At 40.3% G+C, this 20,521-nt stretch overlaps 1 protein-coding gene across 1 annotated transcript in view; it reads right to left on the bottom strand.

Annotated features, from left to right (window-relative positions):
• Positions 1–20,521, bottom strand: part of ST8SIA2 (ST8 alpha-N-acetyl-neuraminide alpha-2,8-sialyltransferase 2) — a 230,055-nt gene that overhangs the window by 76,155 nt on the left and 133,379 nt on the right. Inside the window, exon 3 of the mRNA XM_083184235.1 lies at positions 1,650–1,778. Coding sequence (XP_083040361.1) covers positions 1,650–1,778 — 129 coding nt within the window. The remainder of the gene's footprint in view (positions 1–1,649; positions 1,779–20,521) is intronic.

Raw genomic sequence — 20,521 nt, 5'->3', positions numbered from 1 at the left:
CCCCTGGAAGGTTCAGTGGAAATCTGAGGGAAAATTACTTCATGGAAAGGTGAGTGGACAAGTGAAATAGCCTCCAATAAAAGGTGGTAGAGGCTAAGATAGTAAAACAGTTTAAACATGCTTGGGATCGACATAAAGATATCCTTACACATAAATAATGATCAAATAGGGTGTGAGGTAACAATATGGTTAAAAAAGAGGCAGACTAAATGGGCCAAATGGTTCTTATGTGTGGTCAAATTCTATGTTTATATGAATGTTGGGCCTGATACAGAGTTGATCGCTAATTAGGCCATTTGTAAATGAAGTGATTATGGACTGCACATGCGTACTAACGATTGAATTTTGCATGCGCGAGGGGAATTAGCAACAGAAAATGTGTATGGAGCATAAACATAATCCTCTCACAGTTTGACTAATAGGAAGCCTGCATTTGGGGGTGGAAACATGCCATTTCTGGGTGTGTTTAAAAAGTATATATTTAGCAATTTTAAATAAAAACATGTTTATTAACTAAGTTCATTAAAAAAGGATAAATTATTTATTTTTCTGGTTGGAAACAAGAAAAAACTTGACTGGAAAAATGTTTTATTTGGACTATAATGTAGGAAAAGTTACTAACCCTAATCTTAAAATAGCATCCACGCATATCCCAGAACTCTTTATATAACACCTTGGTAAATTGAGGGAACTCACTTTAAAAAGACCCTTGTCGACACAATATAGTTTTGTGCTTTATACAGAAAGAACACACAATATCTACCAGAACTTGGGCTGCTGAGGGGTAAAGTATAGTTGCTAGGGGCTGTATCAGTCAATTGTGTTAGGTTTTAGTGATCAGTGTTTTTTTTTTAGGCTGTTAAATTTTAGGCATTCTCTTTTTATGAAGCTTTTACCTGCCCTCCCATCCCAAGTGGTCGGTGTCGGCCTTTTGGGAAAGGGAAAGCTTAAGTAAAGTTTTGTTTTCATTTTTTAACCTGTGGTGGTAGTAGCCGGCAAGGGTATGTCAGGAACGGGGGCACCACTGTTCTTGGTGGTCTCCTTCCATGGGATAGCCATGCATTAGTCCCTCAAGTTATAGGAAGATGGATCTGGCAGTAAGCTGCCATCCTTCTGAATTTGACAAGAAAAAAGAGAAGTGGCCAGCTCCTGACCCTTTTAAGTTCATTTAGTAAGTGAAACTTTAGCTCCTACTTTGATGTGTATAGGATGTTAGCCGTTGGTCTTATTTTTTTTATTTTTTTTAAGTTGTAATTGAATTTGTTTATTATATTTTTTACACACATGCTTTAAATAGTTTGTCCTTTAGCCACCATATCCATGATTATATAAATAAAAGCTGACCTATTTTTCAATTCCCATTTCTGTTGCCCGTGTCATTATCTCTTTAGTGTGTATTTGTGTGTGAATGAGAACAGACCTATTAAAAAGCAAATTTAAGAGATTATAACCACTCAGAATGGAAAAGTCTAAATTACCAAGATGATATCTGAACTATAATTTGCTTAATGACAAAGCAAAACCAAGTACTACCTCCCTTAGATACCTAGATACAGAAAATGTAATTATAAATAAGTATTGACCAGCATTTCTAGAAGTCAACAGCTTTTGGGACTGTAGATATTTCCATGTACAATAACCATTATTACCTGATTTTCAGTGAAAGCGTTTGGTTGTGTCTCCATTTGACTGTTGCTCTTTTTATATTGGATTTGACACTCTCATTGCTTCTGTCTGTACCCGGTTGATCTGATGAGTTATTTATTGCTAAATCAGCTCTACAAAAGAAAAGGAAAAATTATCAATAAAAAAATGACACAATCTTCAGAGGGCTGGTAAAGGTAAGATAATAAGTATATTGGTTATATAACTTTTTTTAAATACATATATGAAATCTGATGTATAGTACAAATGTTATGAAAAATAAATAAAAACTACAATATCACCAGGGAAGGACAACTTGCCTGTCTCCAAAGATCAACTGCATTATTGACGCTGGTATGTACCCGCTAAGTGGTGGGATATATCACGTTCAGGAAATTATGCATTGTACATACCATCCAAGATGTCTTGAACCCCCACTTTTTTGACTGCTTAAGCACACAGCAGATTAAGGAACAATCCCTAATATCTATCTGTACAATAAACTCTAGCATTCTATTGGAGACTGCAATCTGCCCAGCTGAATGTGAATTCAGACTTAAAATAAAAGCCATCACACCTCTCACAGCAGTGCCCTGTTATTGCCCACCATTAGAAATAGGCAAAGGATAATGACATTCAGTAATCCCTGTCTGCCTATTTGAAAGAGCAGTGTGAAGGTGAAGGGATTAGCTAATTAACATACTATCACTTTATCCTCATTGATGTTTCATTCAGTAGTTAGGCCGTGCTCATATAGTTCTGCGCTTCATTTACTTCAAAGTACAGCTGACCTGTCTGCAACATTATCACCGCAAGACGCCAGCTCATGGTAGCTCACTGACCTTTTTATTAAAGGTGGAGGATTGGCCTTGGGGCATATTGCCTTCTTGCTCCCCTTGGAAGCCTACTCCTGTTCTAAAGCAACTGCATTTTGTCTAGGTGAACCTTGAAATAAGCAGTTTCAATGTCAGGATAAATGGGCTTTCATTTCATGTCTTGTTTGTTCCCGAAGGATTGTGTTACCTGCTGGCAATCCTTTCTTTCATACACCTCTTCTGTTCTTGCTTTGAAATTGTGGGCATGATGCCCAGATATAGCCTTATTTCACTAAATTTGACTAAAACATACACTACAGTACTTTCCAGTAATGTAACCGGTTATGAGTACAATTAATCTTATTGGTTATGAGTCCTTGCAAACTGCTTAGGAGTCTTGGTCGTGAATCATAGCAATCTTACTGGTGAGGATTCCTGGTAATCTTTCTCGATTGTGAGTCCTAAGAATTTTACTGGTTATGAATCCTAATAATCTTGCTGGTTGTGAGTCTGAGTAATCTTACTGGTTATAAATTGTAGTAATCTCACTGGTTGGGAGTACGATTAGTACTAGTTGTGAGACCTAATAATCTTGCTGATCATGAATCCTAGTAATCTTAGTGACTGTAAGTCATCATATTCTTACTAGTTATGAGTCCTAGTAATCTTACAGGTTATACTGTAAGTCCTTTAACACAACTTCCTTACCATTCTATAGTACCTACAGTATACTGGTATCCAGTGCTATTTGACCAGTTTAGGTTGACTCACCAACAGTACTGATGTCATAAGAAGACTAACTCAATAACTTCCATACAGCATTTTAATAACAGGTTGCCTAGGGTGCCAGGGTATAGTGGGCACTTAAACCATTGAATGTTTGGGCTACTGCAAAGTCCAACAAAAATGAGTAGGACAAGTCTAGCAGGACAAGTCTAGCCGGACACAGTCATGCCTTCCCTGCTGTAGCAAGCATAACAACTGCTTCCAGTTTTACATATTTTAAATGTTGTAAGGTATGTTCTGTATATAAATGATTTTAATGTGTATGTAATTCAATTTAATATTTACCATATAACCATACCCAAACATTAAGTACACAGGTCCTACAGGGTATATACACAGTAACAAGAAATCATAACACACAAATGGCACAGTACTGTGTATTTAAACTGACTGGTCTTGGGAACAATACAGAGTAATAAACGTTTAAACTAGGTAGGATGTGGACTAGAAACAAGGAATTGAGAAAGTCACTGTAGGGGAAATGTACTTAGAATGCCAATTACGGCCGATCTTGTGTACAAACGGGTACAATCGAGATTGGCTGTAATCGGGCCAAAAATACAACTGGAGAATAGGGCTAATTTACTAAGCGTCTGGGACTGGTTATAAAAATACGGGGGACCCCTATATTTTTTGTTACCACGACTGATCCAAGAGCCCGGTGCTGGTTTCTTGAATACAGGGAAACACTATTTAATTTTATCCCGGTATTCGAGAAACGAGGATCTCGGGGAAAGTTATACTTGTGGGGGGAGGAACCCCACATCGTTTTTTTTTATTATTATTTATTTCATTTTCTATTTCATACACAGAGAAGCCTGCACGGATCTGACTGATCCATGCAGGCTTCAGCTAAATGCTCCTGGAAAATGAGGAGTATTTTCCATTTATATTTCCTGCTGAATTCGGAAGTATGCATGAAAGTTAATTAGCCAATCAGATAGAACCCTATGGCCATAGACGGCTGAGATCTATCAATGGTGTATTCATTCGTACAGCCAAATTCAGCTGAAGTTGCCATTTGTAAAAACGGAAAATCAAAAGAATCCGGCTGTTTGTGAACTAGCCAGGCACTGGGTCCCAGCCGTATTTGACATTGAATGAGTAAGAATGGGTGCATTCGTACCTATTCGATCTTAGTAAATTTCCCCCTGTATCTTGACAATCAAGTGGAAGTCAGTCATTGGGAGAGGAAGTCAGTTCAGCGCTCAATGTGCATGTACCAATTAAGGGCAACAACACATTCAGTCACTGAAAGGTTCTGGGAGACAACAAGGGGCATGGCACACTGTTAGTAAGAATAGTGTTGGGAAGGAACATTAGAATAAAAGGGAGTTACTGGAATCCTGCCTTAGCCTGCATATCACAGGCTATTACACAAACCCCAGTGGCAATAGGGTAAAGCAAGTTGTATAATATACAGCTGCTTCTAGTAAATGGGAAATATATCACTTATTTAAGGCTCCTGTTCTCCTCTGCTTTTATTACATTTTTTCATAGCTTTCAGTGTTGGCACCATTACAAGATCAGTTTGGGGGAGATGTATCAAACTTGAGAAACTGTAGAAAACATAGAGAAAGAGAATGTACTAACCAATTAGCTCATAACTGTAATTTTTTGAAACACTGGGGGAGATGTATTAAGCCTTAACAAGAGATAAATGCAAGGGTGATAAAGAAAGATAAACGTACAGCCAATCAGCTCCTTACTGACTTTTTTTCAAACACAGCCTGTAACATGCCAGTGATCATGTGATAGGCTGGACGTTTAGCTCTTTGTATCACCCTTGCAATTATCTCTTGTCATTTATCTCTTGTTAAGGCTTAATACATCTGCCCCACTGCCTGAAAACTTGCAGTCAGAAGCTGGTTTAGCTGGTATTTTATATCTCTCAATTTTATATCTCCTTTGAGTGCTATTGAAGCTCATAGTAACTTTTCACTATTTTCATCTGTTCAATAAAGTTTTTCTAGTTTTCAATAATTATACATTATATTAGATTTTTCTATTTCTAATGTTCGTCATTTCAATTTTTTTCCCTTCCCTCTTTCCTTAAGAGTCACTTTTCTCTATTAAGCTGCTTAACTTCTGTGTCTTTATTTATTATTATTATTATTTATTAACAGTTTCTTATATAGCGCATACATATTCCACATGGCTTTACAGAGAATATTTCAACATTAGTCTCTGTCCCAGTGGTGCTTACAATCTACATTCCCTATCACATTTACACGCGCTCACAGACATTCTAGTGTTAATTTTGTTGGAGCCAATTACCCGTATTTTTTTGTATTGTGGGAGGAAACTGGAGTACCCTTAGGAAACCCACGCAGATACTGGGAGAATATACAAACTCTGTACAATTAGAGCGATAATGGAACCTATGACCTCAGTGCTGTGAGGCAGTAATGCTAACCATTACACCATCCGTACTGCCCTTTAACTACAATACTTAAACTACTTATGTTTATTTTTTTCCCTCAAAAAAGAAATGCTCAGAAATTGTTGGTTATTTCATGATTGAATTAGGTCAAAAGCTATATTTAAGACTTATCCAAAATGGTTTTACAGGTTGAGTATCCCGTATCCAAAATGCTCGGGACCAGGAGAATTTTGGATAACGGATTATTCCGTATTTCGGAATATTTTAATATTTCAATGATGTATTTTGAAGTATCTTGCATGTATGCTGTATAAACACATAATATACACACAAATATATTTTATTACCACATAAATTACACACAAATATATTTTAATTGTTCAAAAAACAAGGTTTCAAAACGTGAAACAAAATGTGTGTACTATCTCAGCACTGAATTTGAATGCCAAGCAATCATTGTCTTGTACATATATAGTGCCAGTTACATATCATGTCCCCAGTGATGCTGTTACAAATGTCCCCAGTGAGTTTTTAGCAAAAAAAATTTTTTTTTTCACTTTCTGGAATGTCCGTATTTCGGAATAATTCGGATAACGGATACTCGGATACGGGATACTCGACCTGTATTAATAAAATAAAATAAACAAATATTGATGTCACCTCAGAATACCATCACATCTTTGATTTCTCCACTAGATGCTCCGAGCTGAAGTCATGATGGTCCTGATGTGATGATGATCTGAGCAGCCACCTGCGACACTGAGGGGACTGAGGGGGGTAATTTACACTTTTCAGATGGCTGTGATTAGTGGCTGCTAGAAGCCAGCTACACTTTGTTTCTGACTGGTCACAGTTAAGTGGTTAAGCCACCATGTTAAATTTGACCAACAGTAGCGGTGGCCAAAGGTTTGGGTGTGTGGAAGGTGGGGGAATGTGCCAAAGCAGGCCAAATTTAGGTTCATGTGAATATTGTGCTTTATTTCATTATTAGTGTCAGCGAGGGCTCTCATTATGGGAAGTGCACTGCACATGCTAATGCTACTATCCCTCAGTCACTACCCTTGTCCTAAATACAGCTTTATTGGATTATTGAGCACATAAATACAGGGTAAGTCAAAATGATGCTCACGAATGAATGATTTTTACTGAAGTTTAAGAAAAAGAAATCCCATCGACTGAGATCTGGAACCAAGGTGGCCATCTCAATCTGCCACAGTTGCATGGTCAACCCATCTTTGTTGCAACAAGTCATTGAGATTGCACTTAACAGACTTATTTGCATGAAAATTAAGAAAAAAGAGGGCCAGATGTATTAAGCTTAAAAAGTGATAAACTGAAGAGTGATAAATTACCAGCCAATCAGCTCCTAAGTACCATGTTACAGATGGCATTTGAAAAATTACAGTTAGTAGCTGATTGGTTTGTGGCTTATCACTCTCCATTTTATCACTTTTCAAGGCTTAGTACATCTTGTCCCCTATAGAATGCCTTATGGTCTTCCCTAGTCGCCATTTTGCTCATTTGGGTCCTGATGGATACCAGAGGAATCAATGTTGAACAGGCAATGAGGAATGAGCCGATATATATTCGTTTCATTAAACAATAGGTCATGGGATTGTTTTATATCAGACCAGAGTAGATAGTGTAATGCTCTTTATGACATGCCTCTTTTCCAGGCTGACTGTAACAGAACATGCATCTTTTCATTTGTCCCCTATTGAGATTCTAAGCTCGTGACTCTACAATTCTCAGTTACAGGCACAAATTCTGAACATGCAGATGAGAAACCAGTCAGAAAAGAAATGATCAAAGAGTAATGCTGCTGGTGCAGAGCACTTAGCATAGCTTTGTGAAAAGTCAAAAGAAAAGCTGACATCGAGGAGTAAATACAGTTGTGCTCATAAGTTTACATACCCTAGAAGAAATTGTGATTTTCTGGCCATTTGTCAGAGAATATGAATGATAACTTACAAACTTTTCTTTCACTCATGGTTAGTGATTGGGTGAAGCCATTTATTGTCAAACAACTGTGTTTACTCTTTTTAAATCATAATGACAACAGAAACTACCCAAATTACCCTGATCAAAAGTTTACATTCCCTGGAGATTTTGGTCTCATAACATGCACACAAGTTTACACAAACAGGTTTGAATGGCTACTAAAGGTAACCATCCCCACCAGTGATCTGTTTGCTTTTAATCAGTGTGTGTGTATAAAAGGTTAGTGAGTTTCTGGTCTCCTGAAAGACCCTTGCATCTTTCATCCAGTGCTGCACTGACATGCCTGGTTTCTGAGTCATAGGGAAATCAAAAAAATTGTCCAAAGATCTGTGGGAAAATGTAATTGAACTGTATAAAACTAGAAAGGGATATAAAAAGATATCCAAGCAATTGAGAATGCCAATCAGTTGTGTTCAAACTCTAATTAAGAAGTGGAAAATGAAGGATTCTGTGGAAACCAAATTACGTTCAGGTAGACCAGGCATGTCTAAACTGTGGCCCTCCGGCTGTTGAGAAACTACACATCCCAGCATGCCTTGCCACAGCTTTAGCATTCCCTAATAGCAAAACTGTGGTAAGGCATGATGGGACTTGTAGTTTCACAACAGCTGGAGGGCCATAGTTTGGACATTCCTGAGGTAGACCAACAAAAATTTTAGCCACAACTAGCAGGAAAAATGTTCAGGATGCAAAGAAAAATCCACAAATAACTTTAGCTGAAATACAGGACTCTCTGAAAAAAAAATGGTGTGGTTGTTTCAAGATGCACAATCAGGAGTCATTTGAAGAAAAATGGGCTGCATGGTCGCCAGGAGAAAGCCATTACTACGCAAAATCCATCCCGATTACTATACTCCAAACAGCACAGAGACAAGCCTCAAAACTTCTGGAACAAAGTCATTTGGAGTGATAAGACCAAAATTGAACTTTTTGGCTGGCCTGTGATGAAAAGTACACCATTCCTACTGTGAAACACCGAGGTGGATTGCTGATGTTTTGTGGATATGTGAGCTACAAAGGCACTGGAAATTTGGTCAAAATTGATGGCAAGATGAATGCAGCAAGTTATCAGAAAAAACTATAGGAAAAATTGCACTCCTCAGCCCGGAAGCTGCGCATGGGACGTATTTGGATGTTCACACATGACAATGGTCCAAAACACAAGGCCAAGTTGACCTGTCATTGGCTACAGCAGAATAAAGTGAATGTTCTGAAGTGGCCATCTCAGTGGCCTGACCTTAATATCATTGAGCCACTCTGGGGAGAACTCAAACATGCAGTTCATGCAAGACAGCCCAATAATTTACTGGAGGCTTTTTGCCAAGAAGAATGGGCAGCTTTACCATCTGAGAAAATAAAGAGCCTCATCCACAACTACCACAAACGACTTCAAGCTGCCATTGGTGTAAAAGGGGGCAATACACAGTATTAAGAACTGAAGTATGTAAACTTTTGATCAGGTCATTTGGAGAGTTTCTGTTGCCATTATGATTTAAAAAGAGTAAACACAGTTGCTTGACAATAAACGGCTTCACCCAACCACTAACTATGAGTGAAAGACAAGCTTGTGAGTTATCATTCTTATTCTCTGACAAATGGCCAGAAAATCACAAATTCTGCTAGGGCATGTAAACTTATGAGCACAACTGTAAATAGCCTTTATTATAGGGGGAGGCCTATTTGGCTTTTTAATTAAGAAGAGCAGCAGCAATACCACAATTCTGATTGCCGCAACTTGGCCAGAGGGAACCAGACACAGCAGCTTGCCAGAGTCCCATCATGTGCACATACACGGCACTACCTGCTTCCTAAATAGCAGGAAATCCCAGGCAGACAAACACATGCTCACATGTCAAAGGGTGACTACCCCGTGCAGTCAGAAAACAGCAGCAGCGGCCATCTCATGGGAATGTCAGGACAGGATGATGGTAATGGTGGTTGATGACTACTTCTACAAGATGGAAGCCATCCAGGTGATCCAGTGGCTAATAGGTTGAGAACGCTCGTGGAGTACAGTACAATGGGGGCTGACAAAACCAGATAAAAGGGGGGACACAAGGGAACATGCATTGTCATCCGGTGCACATCCCACTGTCCTACTGTCTTGTGTTTATATCCCACTGTCATCCCAAGTGTTGTCATCTTGTGTATGGCCCCTTGTCAACCAGCATACAGTACATGCCACTCTGTCACCTTGCATATATGTCTATCTGTCACCCGGTGCATGTCATCTATCACCCCGAGTGTGTCCCTCTGTCACCCTGTGTATATGCAACACTGTCAGATATACATATAAGTCCTGTACAGTTAAGGCCAGGCTTCGGTGGCATACAGTATGGTGCCCTTACATGATGGATCTTCATTCAGGCTGGCCAGGCATGCTGAGATTTATAGTTCTACCACAGCTGTTTTTATATTATAATCCAAGTAAATAAAGCAGTTTATTTTTTTTGCAGGCCTGAAGAAACATTAATGACTGCAGTTAAGCTTGCCATGCAATCTCATTTTGCCTACTGTGGTCTTCATTTCCAGGAAATGTGTTCTTTTACAATGATTATTATGACAAGCGACAAGCTAATTTCCCTCACCCGTGATTCATGCTCATCTCACTGCTCACCTAACACTGTAATTCCTTGACCTAAAGCAATTTCTAATTAGCTTGGCTGGTGTGACCATTAAGTGGCTCAGTGCTAGATGTTAAGTAAACATGTCAGGCATTGAAGGATCATTTGTTCAGAGCTCCTGTTCCACATGCAGAGTAAGTTCTTCTGCACAATACTGATCACTTGATTAGTGATAAGAAACCTCATGCCAGGTGTCTAATGTTTGGTTCTCTTGAACCTCTATACATTTTAAATAATCCATTCTCCAAAATTTGAGAACTGTTTTATATATAGCCATTGTTTCGCCATGTGCTTCCAAAAGGTAAAATATGGTACAAGGGACAAAACAACAGCTGTTGACATAACTGGGAAGGATATATATATATATATATATATATATACTAGTAACCCCGCTCAAAGCAAATGCTTCAAAATCTAGTCTGATACCTTGTGATTGCCTCTGTGTTTGTGCATTTAGGAGAGAGAAAGTGAAGTAGTATCACTCATTGCCAACAGATGGCAGTGTTTCGGAGACACACAAAAACGGACACTAGACATGTATATATATATATATATATATATATATATATATATATATATATATACACACACATTTGACATGTATATATATATATTCGTTTGAATTGGAGTGCTGGGCATCACAACCCGATATATATATAGGGTTAACCGTGAAGGCAGGATGCTTTTGCAATCTATTAGAATCTATTAGTAAACATTTGAAAAACTTAGCAAAAGATGAAAAGAAGAGACAAGGTCCACAGCAGCGGTAGCTCTTTACTGTTTGGCCAGTGGATCTGCAGCCCATTCCTACCTGCACTCCAAATGATTGATGGCTGACATCACCGGGAGGCAGGACTTACCAACCGCCTATATCTCTGATATATATATATATTTAATCACTTTTTATTATTGTGTCATGTGACTCTGTAGTAAAGTTTACTAATGGTATTTGATATTTTTGGCCTGTAGTGTATATATGGATTGCATACGGCTGTGGCCGGATAGGCTGCGGCCCTGTATTGAAGTGGACCGTTTTAAAGTGGGAAAACAGAGTCATAACTACGAGCGTTATACCTGCGTTGATTCATCTGACCCCTCCTCTATCCTTGTCTCCAACAGGTAAATTCAACTTTGTCACAGGCATACGTGCAGACTATCTCTCTCTGCTGTAACATCCACATGCTTTTGAACTCTATTGGGTACATTTGCAAGCAAGTGTCCTCACTGCAGAACATTGCATCCCTTGTGTGTGGGATTGTCTTATAGGTAAATTCAACTTTGTCACAGGCATACGTGCAGACTATCTCTCTCTGCTGTAACATCCACATGCTTTTGAACTCTATTGGGTACATTTGCAAGCAAGTGTCCTCACTGCAGAACATTGCATCCCTTGTGTGTGGGATTGTCTTATAGGTAAATTCAACTTTGTCACAGGCATACGTGCAGACTATCTCTCTCTGCTGTAACATCCACATGCTTTTGAACTCTATTGGGTACATTTGCAAGCAAGTGTCCTCACTGCAGAACATTGCATCCCTTGTGTGTGGGATTGTCTTATAGGTAAATTCAACTATGTCACAGGCATACGTGCAGACTATCTCTCTCTGCTGTAACATCCACATGCTTTTGAACTCTATTGGGTACATTTGCAAGCAAGTGTCCTCACTGCAGAACATTGCATCCCTTGTGTGTGGGATTGTCTTATAGGTAAATTCAACCAAATATCTGATCTGTGTAAATAACAACAGTACCTTGCCTGTGTGTAGTGAGGCATGTATTTTTTATTCTAAAAGAGATATAGTATCCTGGAATGCCAGAACTGTTTTTGTAAGCCACTTTTATTGCTCTGTATAGCAGGGGGTGGGGACTGAGGGTGTAGATTCCAATTATTGGAAATTGGGAAGAAGGCATTGTTAGAGTCTATTAGTTCTCATTGCATACGGCTGTGGCCGGATAGGCTGCGGCCCTGTATTGAAGTGGACCGGTTTAAAGTGGGAAAACAGAGTCATAACTACGAGCGTTATACCTGCGTTGATTCATCTGACCCCTCCTCTATCCTTGTCTCCAACAGGTAAATTCAACTTTGTCACAGGCATACGTGCAGACTATCTCTCTCTGCTGTAACATCCACATGCTTTTGAACTCTATTGGGTACATTTGCAAGCAAGTGTCCTCACTGCAGAACATTGCATCCCTTGTGTGTGGGATTGTCTTATAGGTAAATTCAACTTTGTCACAGGCATACGTGCAGACTATCTCTCTCTGCTGTAACATCCACATGCTTTTAAACTCTATTGGGTACATTTGCAAGCAAGTGTCCTCACTGCAGAACATTGCATCCCTTGTGTGTGGGATTGTCTTATAGGTAAATTCAACTTTGTCACAGGCATACGTGCAGACTATCTCTCTCTGCTGTAACATCCACATGCTTTTGAACTCTATTGGGTACATTTGCAAGCAAGTGTCCTCACTGCAGAACATTGCATCCCTTGTGTGTGGGATTGTCTTATAGGTAAATTCAACTTTGTCACAGGCATACGTGCAGACTATCTCTCTCTGCTGTAACATCCACATGCTTTTGAACTCTATTGGGTACATTTGCAAGCAAGTGTCCTCACTGCAGAACATTGCATCCCTTGTGTGTGGGATTGTCTTATAGGTAAATTCAACCAAATATCTGATCTGTGTAAATAACAACAGTACCTTGCCTGTGTGTAGTGAGGCATGTATTTTTTATTCTAAAAGAGATATAGTATCCTGGAATGCCAGAACTGTTTTTGTAAGCCACTTTTATTGCTCTGTATAGCAGGGGGTGGGGACTGAGGGTGTAGATTCCAATTATTGGAAATTGGGAAGAAGGCATTGTTAGAGTCTATTAGTTCTCATTGCATACGGCTGTGGCCGGATAGGCTGCGGCCCTGTATTGAAGTGGACCGTTTTAAAGTGGGAAAACAGAGTCATAACTACGAGCGTTATACCTGCGTTGATTCATCTGACCCCTCCTCTATCCTTGTCTCCAACAGGTAAATTCAACTTTGTCACAGGCATACGTGCAGACTATCTCTCTCTGCTGTAACATCCACATGCTTTTGAACTCTATTGGGTACATTTGCAAGCAAGTGTCCTCACTGCAGAACATTGCATCCCTTGTGTGTGGGATTGTCTTATAGGTAAATTCAACTTTGTCACAGGCATACGTGCAGACTATCTCTCTCTGCTGTAACATCCACATGCTTTTGAACTCTATTGGGTACATTTGCAAGCAAGTGTCCTCACTGCAGAACATTGCATCCCTTGTGTGTGGGATTGTCTTATAGGTAAATTCAACCAAATATCTGATCTGTGTAAATAACAACAGTACCTTGCCTGTGTGTAGTGAGGCATGTATTTTTTATTCTAAAAGAGATATAGTATCCTGGAATGCCAGAACTGTTTTTGTAAGCCACTTTTATTGCTCTGTATAGCAGGGGGTGGGGACTGAGGGTGTAGATTCCAATTATTGGAAATTGGGAAGAAGGCATTGTTAGAGTCTATTAGTTCTCATTGCATACGGCTGTGGCCGGATAGGCTGCGGCCCTGTATTGAAGTGGACCGTTTTAAAGTGGGAAAACAGAGTCATAACTACGAGCGTTATACCTGCGTTGATTCATCTGACCCCTCCTCTATCCTTGTCTCCAACAGGTAAATTCAACTTTGTCACAGGCATACGTGCAGACTATCTCTCTCTGCTGTAACATCCACATGCTTTTGAACTCTATTGGGTACATTTGCAAGCAAGTGTCCTCACTGCAGAACATTGCATCCCTTGTGTGTGGGATTGTCTTATAGGTAAATTCAACTTTGTCACAGGCATACGTGCAGACTATCTCTCTCTGCTGTAACATCCACATGCTTTTGAACTCTATTGGGTACATTTGCAAGCAAGTGTCCTCACTGCAGAACATTGCATCCCTTGTGTGTGGGATTGTCTTATAGGTAAATTCAACCAAATATCTGATCTGTGTAAATAACAACAGTACCTTGCCTGTGTGTAGTGAGGCATGTATTTTTTATTCTAAAAGAGATATAGTATCCTGGAATGCCAGAACTGTTTTTGTAAGCCACTTTTATTGCTCTGTATAGCAGGGGGTGGGGACTGAGGGTGTAGATTCCAATTATTGGAAATTGGGAAGAAGGCATTGTTAGAGTCTATTAGTTCTCATTGCATACGGCTGTGGCCGGATAGGCTGCGGCCCTGTATTGAAGTGGACCGGTTTAAAGTGGGAAAACAGAGTCATAACTACGAGCGTTATACCTGCGTTGATTCATCTGACCCCTCCTCTATCCTTGTCTCCAACAGGTAAATTCAACTTTGTCACAGGCATACGTGCAGACTATCTCTCTCTGCTGTAACATCCACATGCTTTTGAACTCTATTGGGTACATTTGCAAGCAAGTGTCCTCACTGCAGAACATTGCATCCCTTGTGTGTGGGATTGTCTTATAGGTAAATTCAACTTTGTCACAGGCATACGTGCAGACTATCTCTCTCTGCTGTAACATCCACATGCTTTTGAACTCTATTGGGTACATTTGCAAGCAAGTGTCCTCACTGCAGAACATTGCATCCCTTGTGTGTGGGATTGTCTTATAGGTAAATTCAACTTTGTCACAGGCATACGTGCAGACTATCTCTCTCTGCTGTAACATCCACATGCTTTTGAACTCTATTGGGTACATTTGCAAGCAAGTGTCCTCACTGCAGAACATTGCATCCCTTGTGTGTGGGATTGTCTTATAGGTAAATTCAACTTTGTCACAGGCATACGTGCAGACTATCTCTCTCTGCTGTAACATCCACATGCTTTTGAACTCTATTGGGTACATTTGCAAGCAAGTGTCCTCACTGCAGAACATTGCATCCCTTGTGTGTGGGATTGTCTTATAGGTAAATTCAACTTTGTCACAGGCATACGTGCAGACTATCTCTCTCTGCTGTAACATCCACATGCTTTTGAACTCTATTGGGTACATTTGCAAGCAAGTGTCCTCACTGCAGAACATTGCATCCCTTGTGTGTGGGATTGTCTTATAGGTAAATTCAACCAAATATCTGATCTGTGTAAATAACAACAGTACCTTGCCTGTGTGTAGTGAGGCATGTATTTTTTATTCTAAAAGAGATATAGTATCCTGGAATGCCAGAACTGTTTTTGTAAGCCACTTTTATTGCTCTGTATAGCAGGGGGTGGGGACTGAGGGTGTAGATTCCAATTATTGGAAATTGGGAAGAAGGCATTGTTAGAGTCTATTAGTTCTCATTGCATACGGCTGTGGCCGGATAGGCTGCGGCCCTGTATTGAAGTGGACCGTTTTAAAGTGGGAAAACAGAGTCATAACTACGAGCGTTATACCTGCGTTGATTCATCTGACCCCTCCTCTATCCTTGTCTCCAACAGGTAAATTCAACTTTGTCACAGGCATACGTGCAGACTATCTCTCTCTGCTGTAACATCCACATGCTTTTGAACTCTATTGGGTACATTTGCAAGCAAGTGTCCTCACTGCAGAACATTGCATCCCTTGTGTGTGGGATTGTCTTATAGGTAAATTCAACTTTGTCACAGGCATACGTGCAGACTATCTCTCTCTGCTGTAACATCCACATGCTTTTGAACTCTATTGGGTACATTTGCAAGCAAGTGTCCTCACTGCAGAACATTGCATCCCTTGTGTGTGGGATTGTCTTATAGGTAAATTCAACCAAATATCTGATCTGTGTAAATAACAACAGTACCTTGCCTGTGTGTAGTGAGGCATGTATTTTTTATTCTAAAAGAGATATAGTATCCTGGAATGCCAGAACTGTTTTTGTAAGCCACTTTTATTGCTCTGTATAGCAGGGGGTGGGGACTGAGGGTGTAGATTCCAATTATTGGAAATTGGGAAGAAGGCATTGTTAGAGTCTATTAGTTCTCATTGCATACGGCTGTGGCCGGATAGGCTGCGGCCCTGTATTGAAGTGGACCGTTTTAAAGTGGGAAAACAGAGTCATAACTACGAGCGTTATACCTGCGTTGATTCATCTGACCCCTCCTCTATCCTTGTCTCCAACAGGTAAATTCAACTTTGTCACAGGCATACGTGCAGACTATCTCTCTCTGCTGTAACATCCACATGCTTTTGAACTCTATTGGGTACATTTGCAAGCAAGTGTCCTCACTGCAGAACATTGCATCCCTTGTGTGTGGGATTGTCTTATAGGTAAATTCAACCAAATATCTGATCTGTGTAAATAACAACAGTACCTTGCCTGTGTGTAGTGAGACATGTATTTTTTATTCTAAAAGAGATATAGTATCCTGGAATGCCAGAACTGTTTTTGTAAGCCACTTTTATTGCTCTGTATAGCAGGGGGTGGGGACTGAGGGTGTAGATTCCAATTATTGGAAATTGGGAAGAAGGCATTGTTAGAGTCTATTAGTTCTCATTGCATACGGCTGTGGCCGGATAGGCTGCGGCCCTGTATTGAAGTGGACCGTTTTAAAGTGGGAAAACAGAGTCATAACTACGAGCGTTATACCTGCGTTGATTCATCTGACCCCTCCTCTATCCTTGTCTCCAACAGGTAAATTCAACTTTGTCACAGGCATACGTGCAGACTATCTCTCTCTGCTGTAACATCCACATGCTTTTGAACTCTATTGGGTACATTTGCAAGCAAGTGTCCTCACTGCAGAACATTGCATCCCTTGTGTGTGGGATTGTCTTATAGGTAAATTCAACTTTGTCACAGGCATACGTGCAGACTATCTCTCTCTGCTGTAACATCCACATGCTTTTGAACTCTATTGGGTACATTTGCAAGCAAGTGTCCTCACTGCAGAACATTGCATCCCTTGTGTGTGGGATTGTCTTATAGGTAAATTCAACCAAATATCTGATCTGTGTAAATAACAACAGTACCTTGCCTGTGTGTAGTGAGGCATGTATTTTTTATTCTAAAAGAGATATAGTATCCTGGAATGCCAGAACTGTTTTTGTAAGCCACTTTTATTGCTCTGTATAGCAGGGGGTGGGGACTGAGGGTGTAGATTCCAATTATTGGAAATTGGGAAGAAGGCATTGTTAGAGTCTATTAGTTCTCATTGCATACGGCTGTGGCCGGATAGGCTGCGGCCCTGTATTGAAGTGGACCGGTTTAAAGTGGGAAAACAGAGTCATAACTACGAGCGTTATACCTGCGTTGATTCATCTGACCCCTCCTCTATCCTTGTCTCCAACAGGTAAATTCAACTTTGTCACAGGCATACGTGCAGACTATCTCTCTCTGCTGTAACATCCACATGCTTTTGAACTCTATTGGGTACATTTGCAAGCAAGTGTCCTCACTGCAGAACATTGCATCCCTTGTGTGTGGGATTGTCTTATAGGTAAATTCAACTTTGTCACAGGCATACGTGCAGACTATCTCTCTCTGCTGTAACATCCACATGCTTTTGAACTCTATTGGGTACATTTGCAAGCAAGTGTCCTCACTGCAGAACATTGCATCCCTTGTGTGTGGGATTGTCTTATAGGTAAATTCAACCAAATATCTGATCTGTGTAAATAACAACAGTACCTTGCCTGTGTGTAGTGAGGCATGTATTTTTTATTCTAAAAGAGATATAGTATCCTGGAATGCCAGAACTGTTTTTGTAAGCCACTTTTATTGCTCTGTATAGCAGGGGGTGGGGACTGAGGGTGTAGATTCCAATTATTGGAAATTGGGAAGAAGGCATTGTTAGAGTCTATTAGTTCTCATTGCATACGGCTGTGGCCGGATAGGCTGCGGCCCTGTATTGAAGTGGACCGGTTTAAAGTGGGAAAACAGAGTCATAACTACGAGCGTTATACCTGCGTTGATTCATCTGACCCCTCCTCTATCCTTGTCTCCAACAGGTAAATTCAACTTTGTCACAGGCATACGTGCAGACTATCTCTCTCTGCTGTAACATCCACATGCTTTTGAACTCTATTGGGTACATTTGCAAGCAAGTGTCCTCACTGCAGAACATTGCATCCCTTGTGTGTGGGATTGTCTTATAGGTAAATTCAACTTTGTCACAGGCATACGTGCAGACTATCTCTCTCTGCTGTAACATCCACATGCTTTTGAACTCTATTGGGTACATTTGTAAGCAAGTGTCCTCACTGCAGAACATTGCATCCCTTCTGTGTGGGATTGTCTTATAGGTAAATTCAACTTTGTCACAGGCATACGTGCAGACTATCTCTCTCTGCTGTAACATCCACATGCTTTTGAACTCTATTGGGTACATTTGCAAGCAAGTGTCCTCACTGCAGAACATTGCATCCCTTGTGTGTGGGATTGTCTTATAGGTAAATTCAACTTTGTCACAGGCATACGTGCAGACTATCTCTCTGCTGTAACATCCACATGCTTTTGAACTCTATTGGGTACATTTGCAAGCAAGTGTCCTCACTGCAGAACATTGCATCCCTTGTGTGTGGGATTGTCTTATAGGTAAATTCAACCAAATATCTGATCTGTGTAAATAACAACAGTACCTTGCCTGTGTGTAGTGAGGCATGTATTTTTTATTCTAAAAGAGATATAGTATCCTGGAATGCCAGAACTGTTTTTGTAAGCCACTTTTATTGCTCTGTATAGCAGGGGGTGGGGACTGAGGGTGTAGATTCCAATTATTGGAAATTGGGAAGAAGGCATTGTTAGAGTCTATTAGTTCTCATTGCATACGGCTGTGGCCGGATAGGCTGCGGCCCTGTATTGAAGTGGACCGGTTTAAAGTGGGAAAACAAAGTCATAACTACGAGCGTTATACCTGCGTTGATTCATCTGACCCCTCCTCTATCCTTGTCTCCAACAGGTAAATTCAACTTTGTCACAGGCATACGTGCAGACTATCTCTCTCTGCTGTAACATCCACATGCTTTTGAACTCTATTGGGTACATTTGCAAGCAAGTGTCCTCACTGCAGAACATTGCATCCCTTGTGTGTGGGATTGTCTTATAGGTAAATTCAACCAAATATCTGATCTGTGTAAATAACAACAGTACCTTGCCTGTGTGTAGTGAGGCATGTATTTTTTATTCTAAAAGAGATATAGTATCCTGGAATGCCAGAACTGTTTTTGTAAGCCACTTTTATTGCTCTGTATAGCAGGGGGTGGGGACTGAGGGTGTAGATTCCAATTATTGGAAATTGGGAAGAAGGCATTGTTAGAGTCTATTAGTTCTCATTGCATACGGCTGTGGCCGGATAGGCTGCGGCCCTGTATTGAAGTGGACCGTTTTAAAGTGGGAAAACAGAGTCATAACTACGAGCGTTATACCTGCGTTGAGTCATCTGACCCCTCCTCTATCCTTGTCTCCAACAGGTAAATTCAACTTTGTCACAGGCATACGTGCAGACTATCTCTCTCTGCTGTAACATCCACATGCTTTTGAACTCTATTGGGTACATTTGCAAGCAAGTGTCCTCACTGCAGAACATTGCATCCCTTGTGTGTGGGATTGTCTTATAGGTAAATTCAACCAAATATCTGATCTGTGTAAATAACAACAGTACCTTGCCTGTGTGTAGTGAGGCATGTATTTTTTATTCTAAAAGAGATATAGTATCCTGGAATGCCAGAACTGTTTTTGTAAGCCACTTTTATTGCTCTGTATAGCAGGGGGTGGGGACTGAGGGTGTAGATTCCAATTATTGGAAATTGGGAAGAAGGCATTGTTAGAGTCTATTAGTTCTCATTGCATACGGCTGTGGCCGGATAGGCTGCGGCCCTGTATTGAAGTGGACCGGTTTAAAGTGGGAAAACAGAGTCATAACTACGAGCGTTATACCTGCGTTGATTCATCTGACCCCTCCTCTATCCTTGTCTCCAACAGGTAAATTCAACTTTGTCACAGGCATACGTGCAGACTATCTCTCTCTGCTGTAACATCCACATGCTTTTGAACTCTATTGGGTACATTTGCAAGCAAGTGTCCTCACTGCAGAACATTGCATCCCTTGTGTGTGGGATTGTCTTATAGGTAAATTCAACCAAATATCTGATCTGTGTAAATAACAACAGTACCTTGCCTGTGTGTAGTGAGGCATGTATTTTTTATTCTAAAAGAGATATAGTATCCTGGAATGCCAGAACTGTTTTTGTAAGCCACTTTTATTGCTCTGTATAGCAGGGGGTGGGGACTGAGGGTGTAGATTCCAATTATTGGAAATTGGGAAGAAGGCATTGTTAGAGTCTATTAGTTCTCA

Source organism: Crinia signifera, chromosome 4 (assembly GCF_055691185.1).
Source record: "Crinia signifera chromosome 4, ASM5569118v1, whole genome shotgun sequence".
Taxonomy (NCBI): domain Eukaryota; kingdom Metazoa; phylum Chordata; class Amphibia; order Anura; family Myobatrachidae; genus Crinia; species Crinia signifera.
Note: the sequence above shows the minus strand (reverse complement) of the source record. Positions and strands in the feature narration are given on the sequence as shown.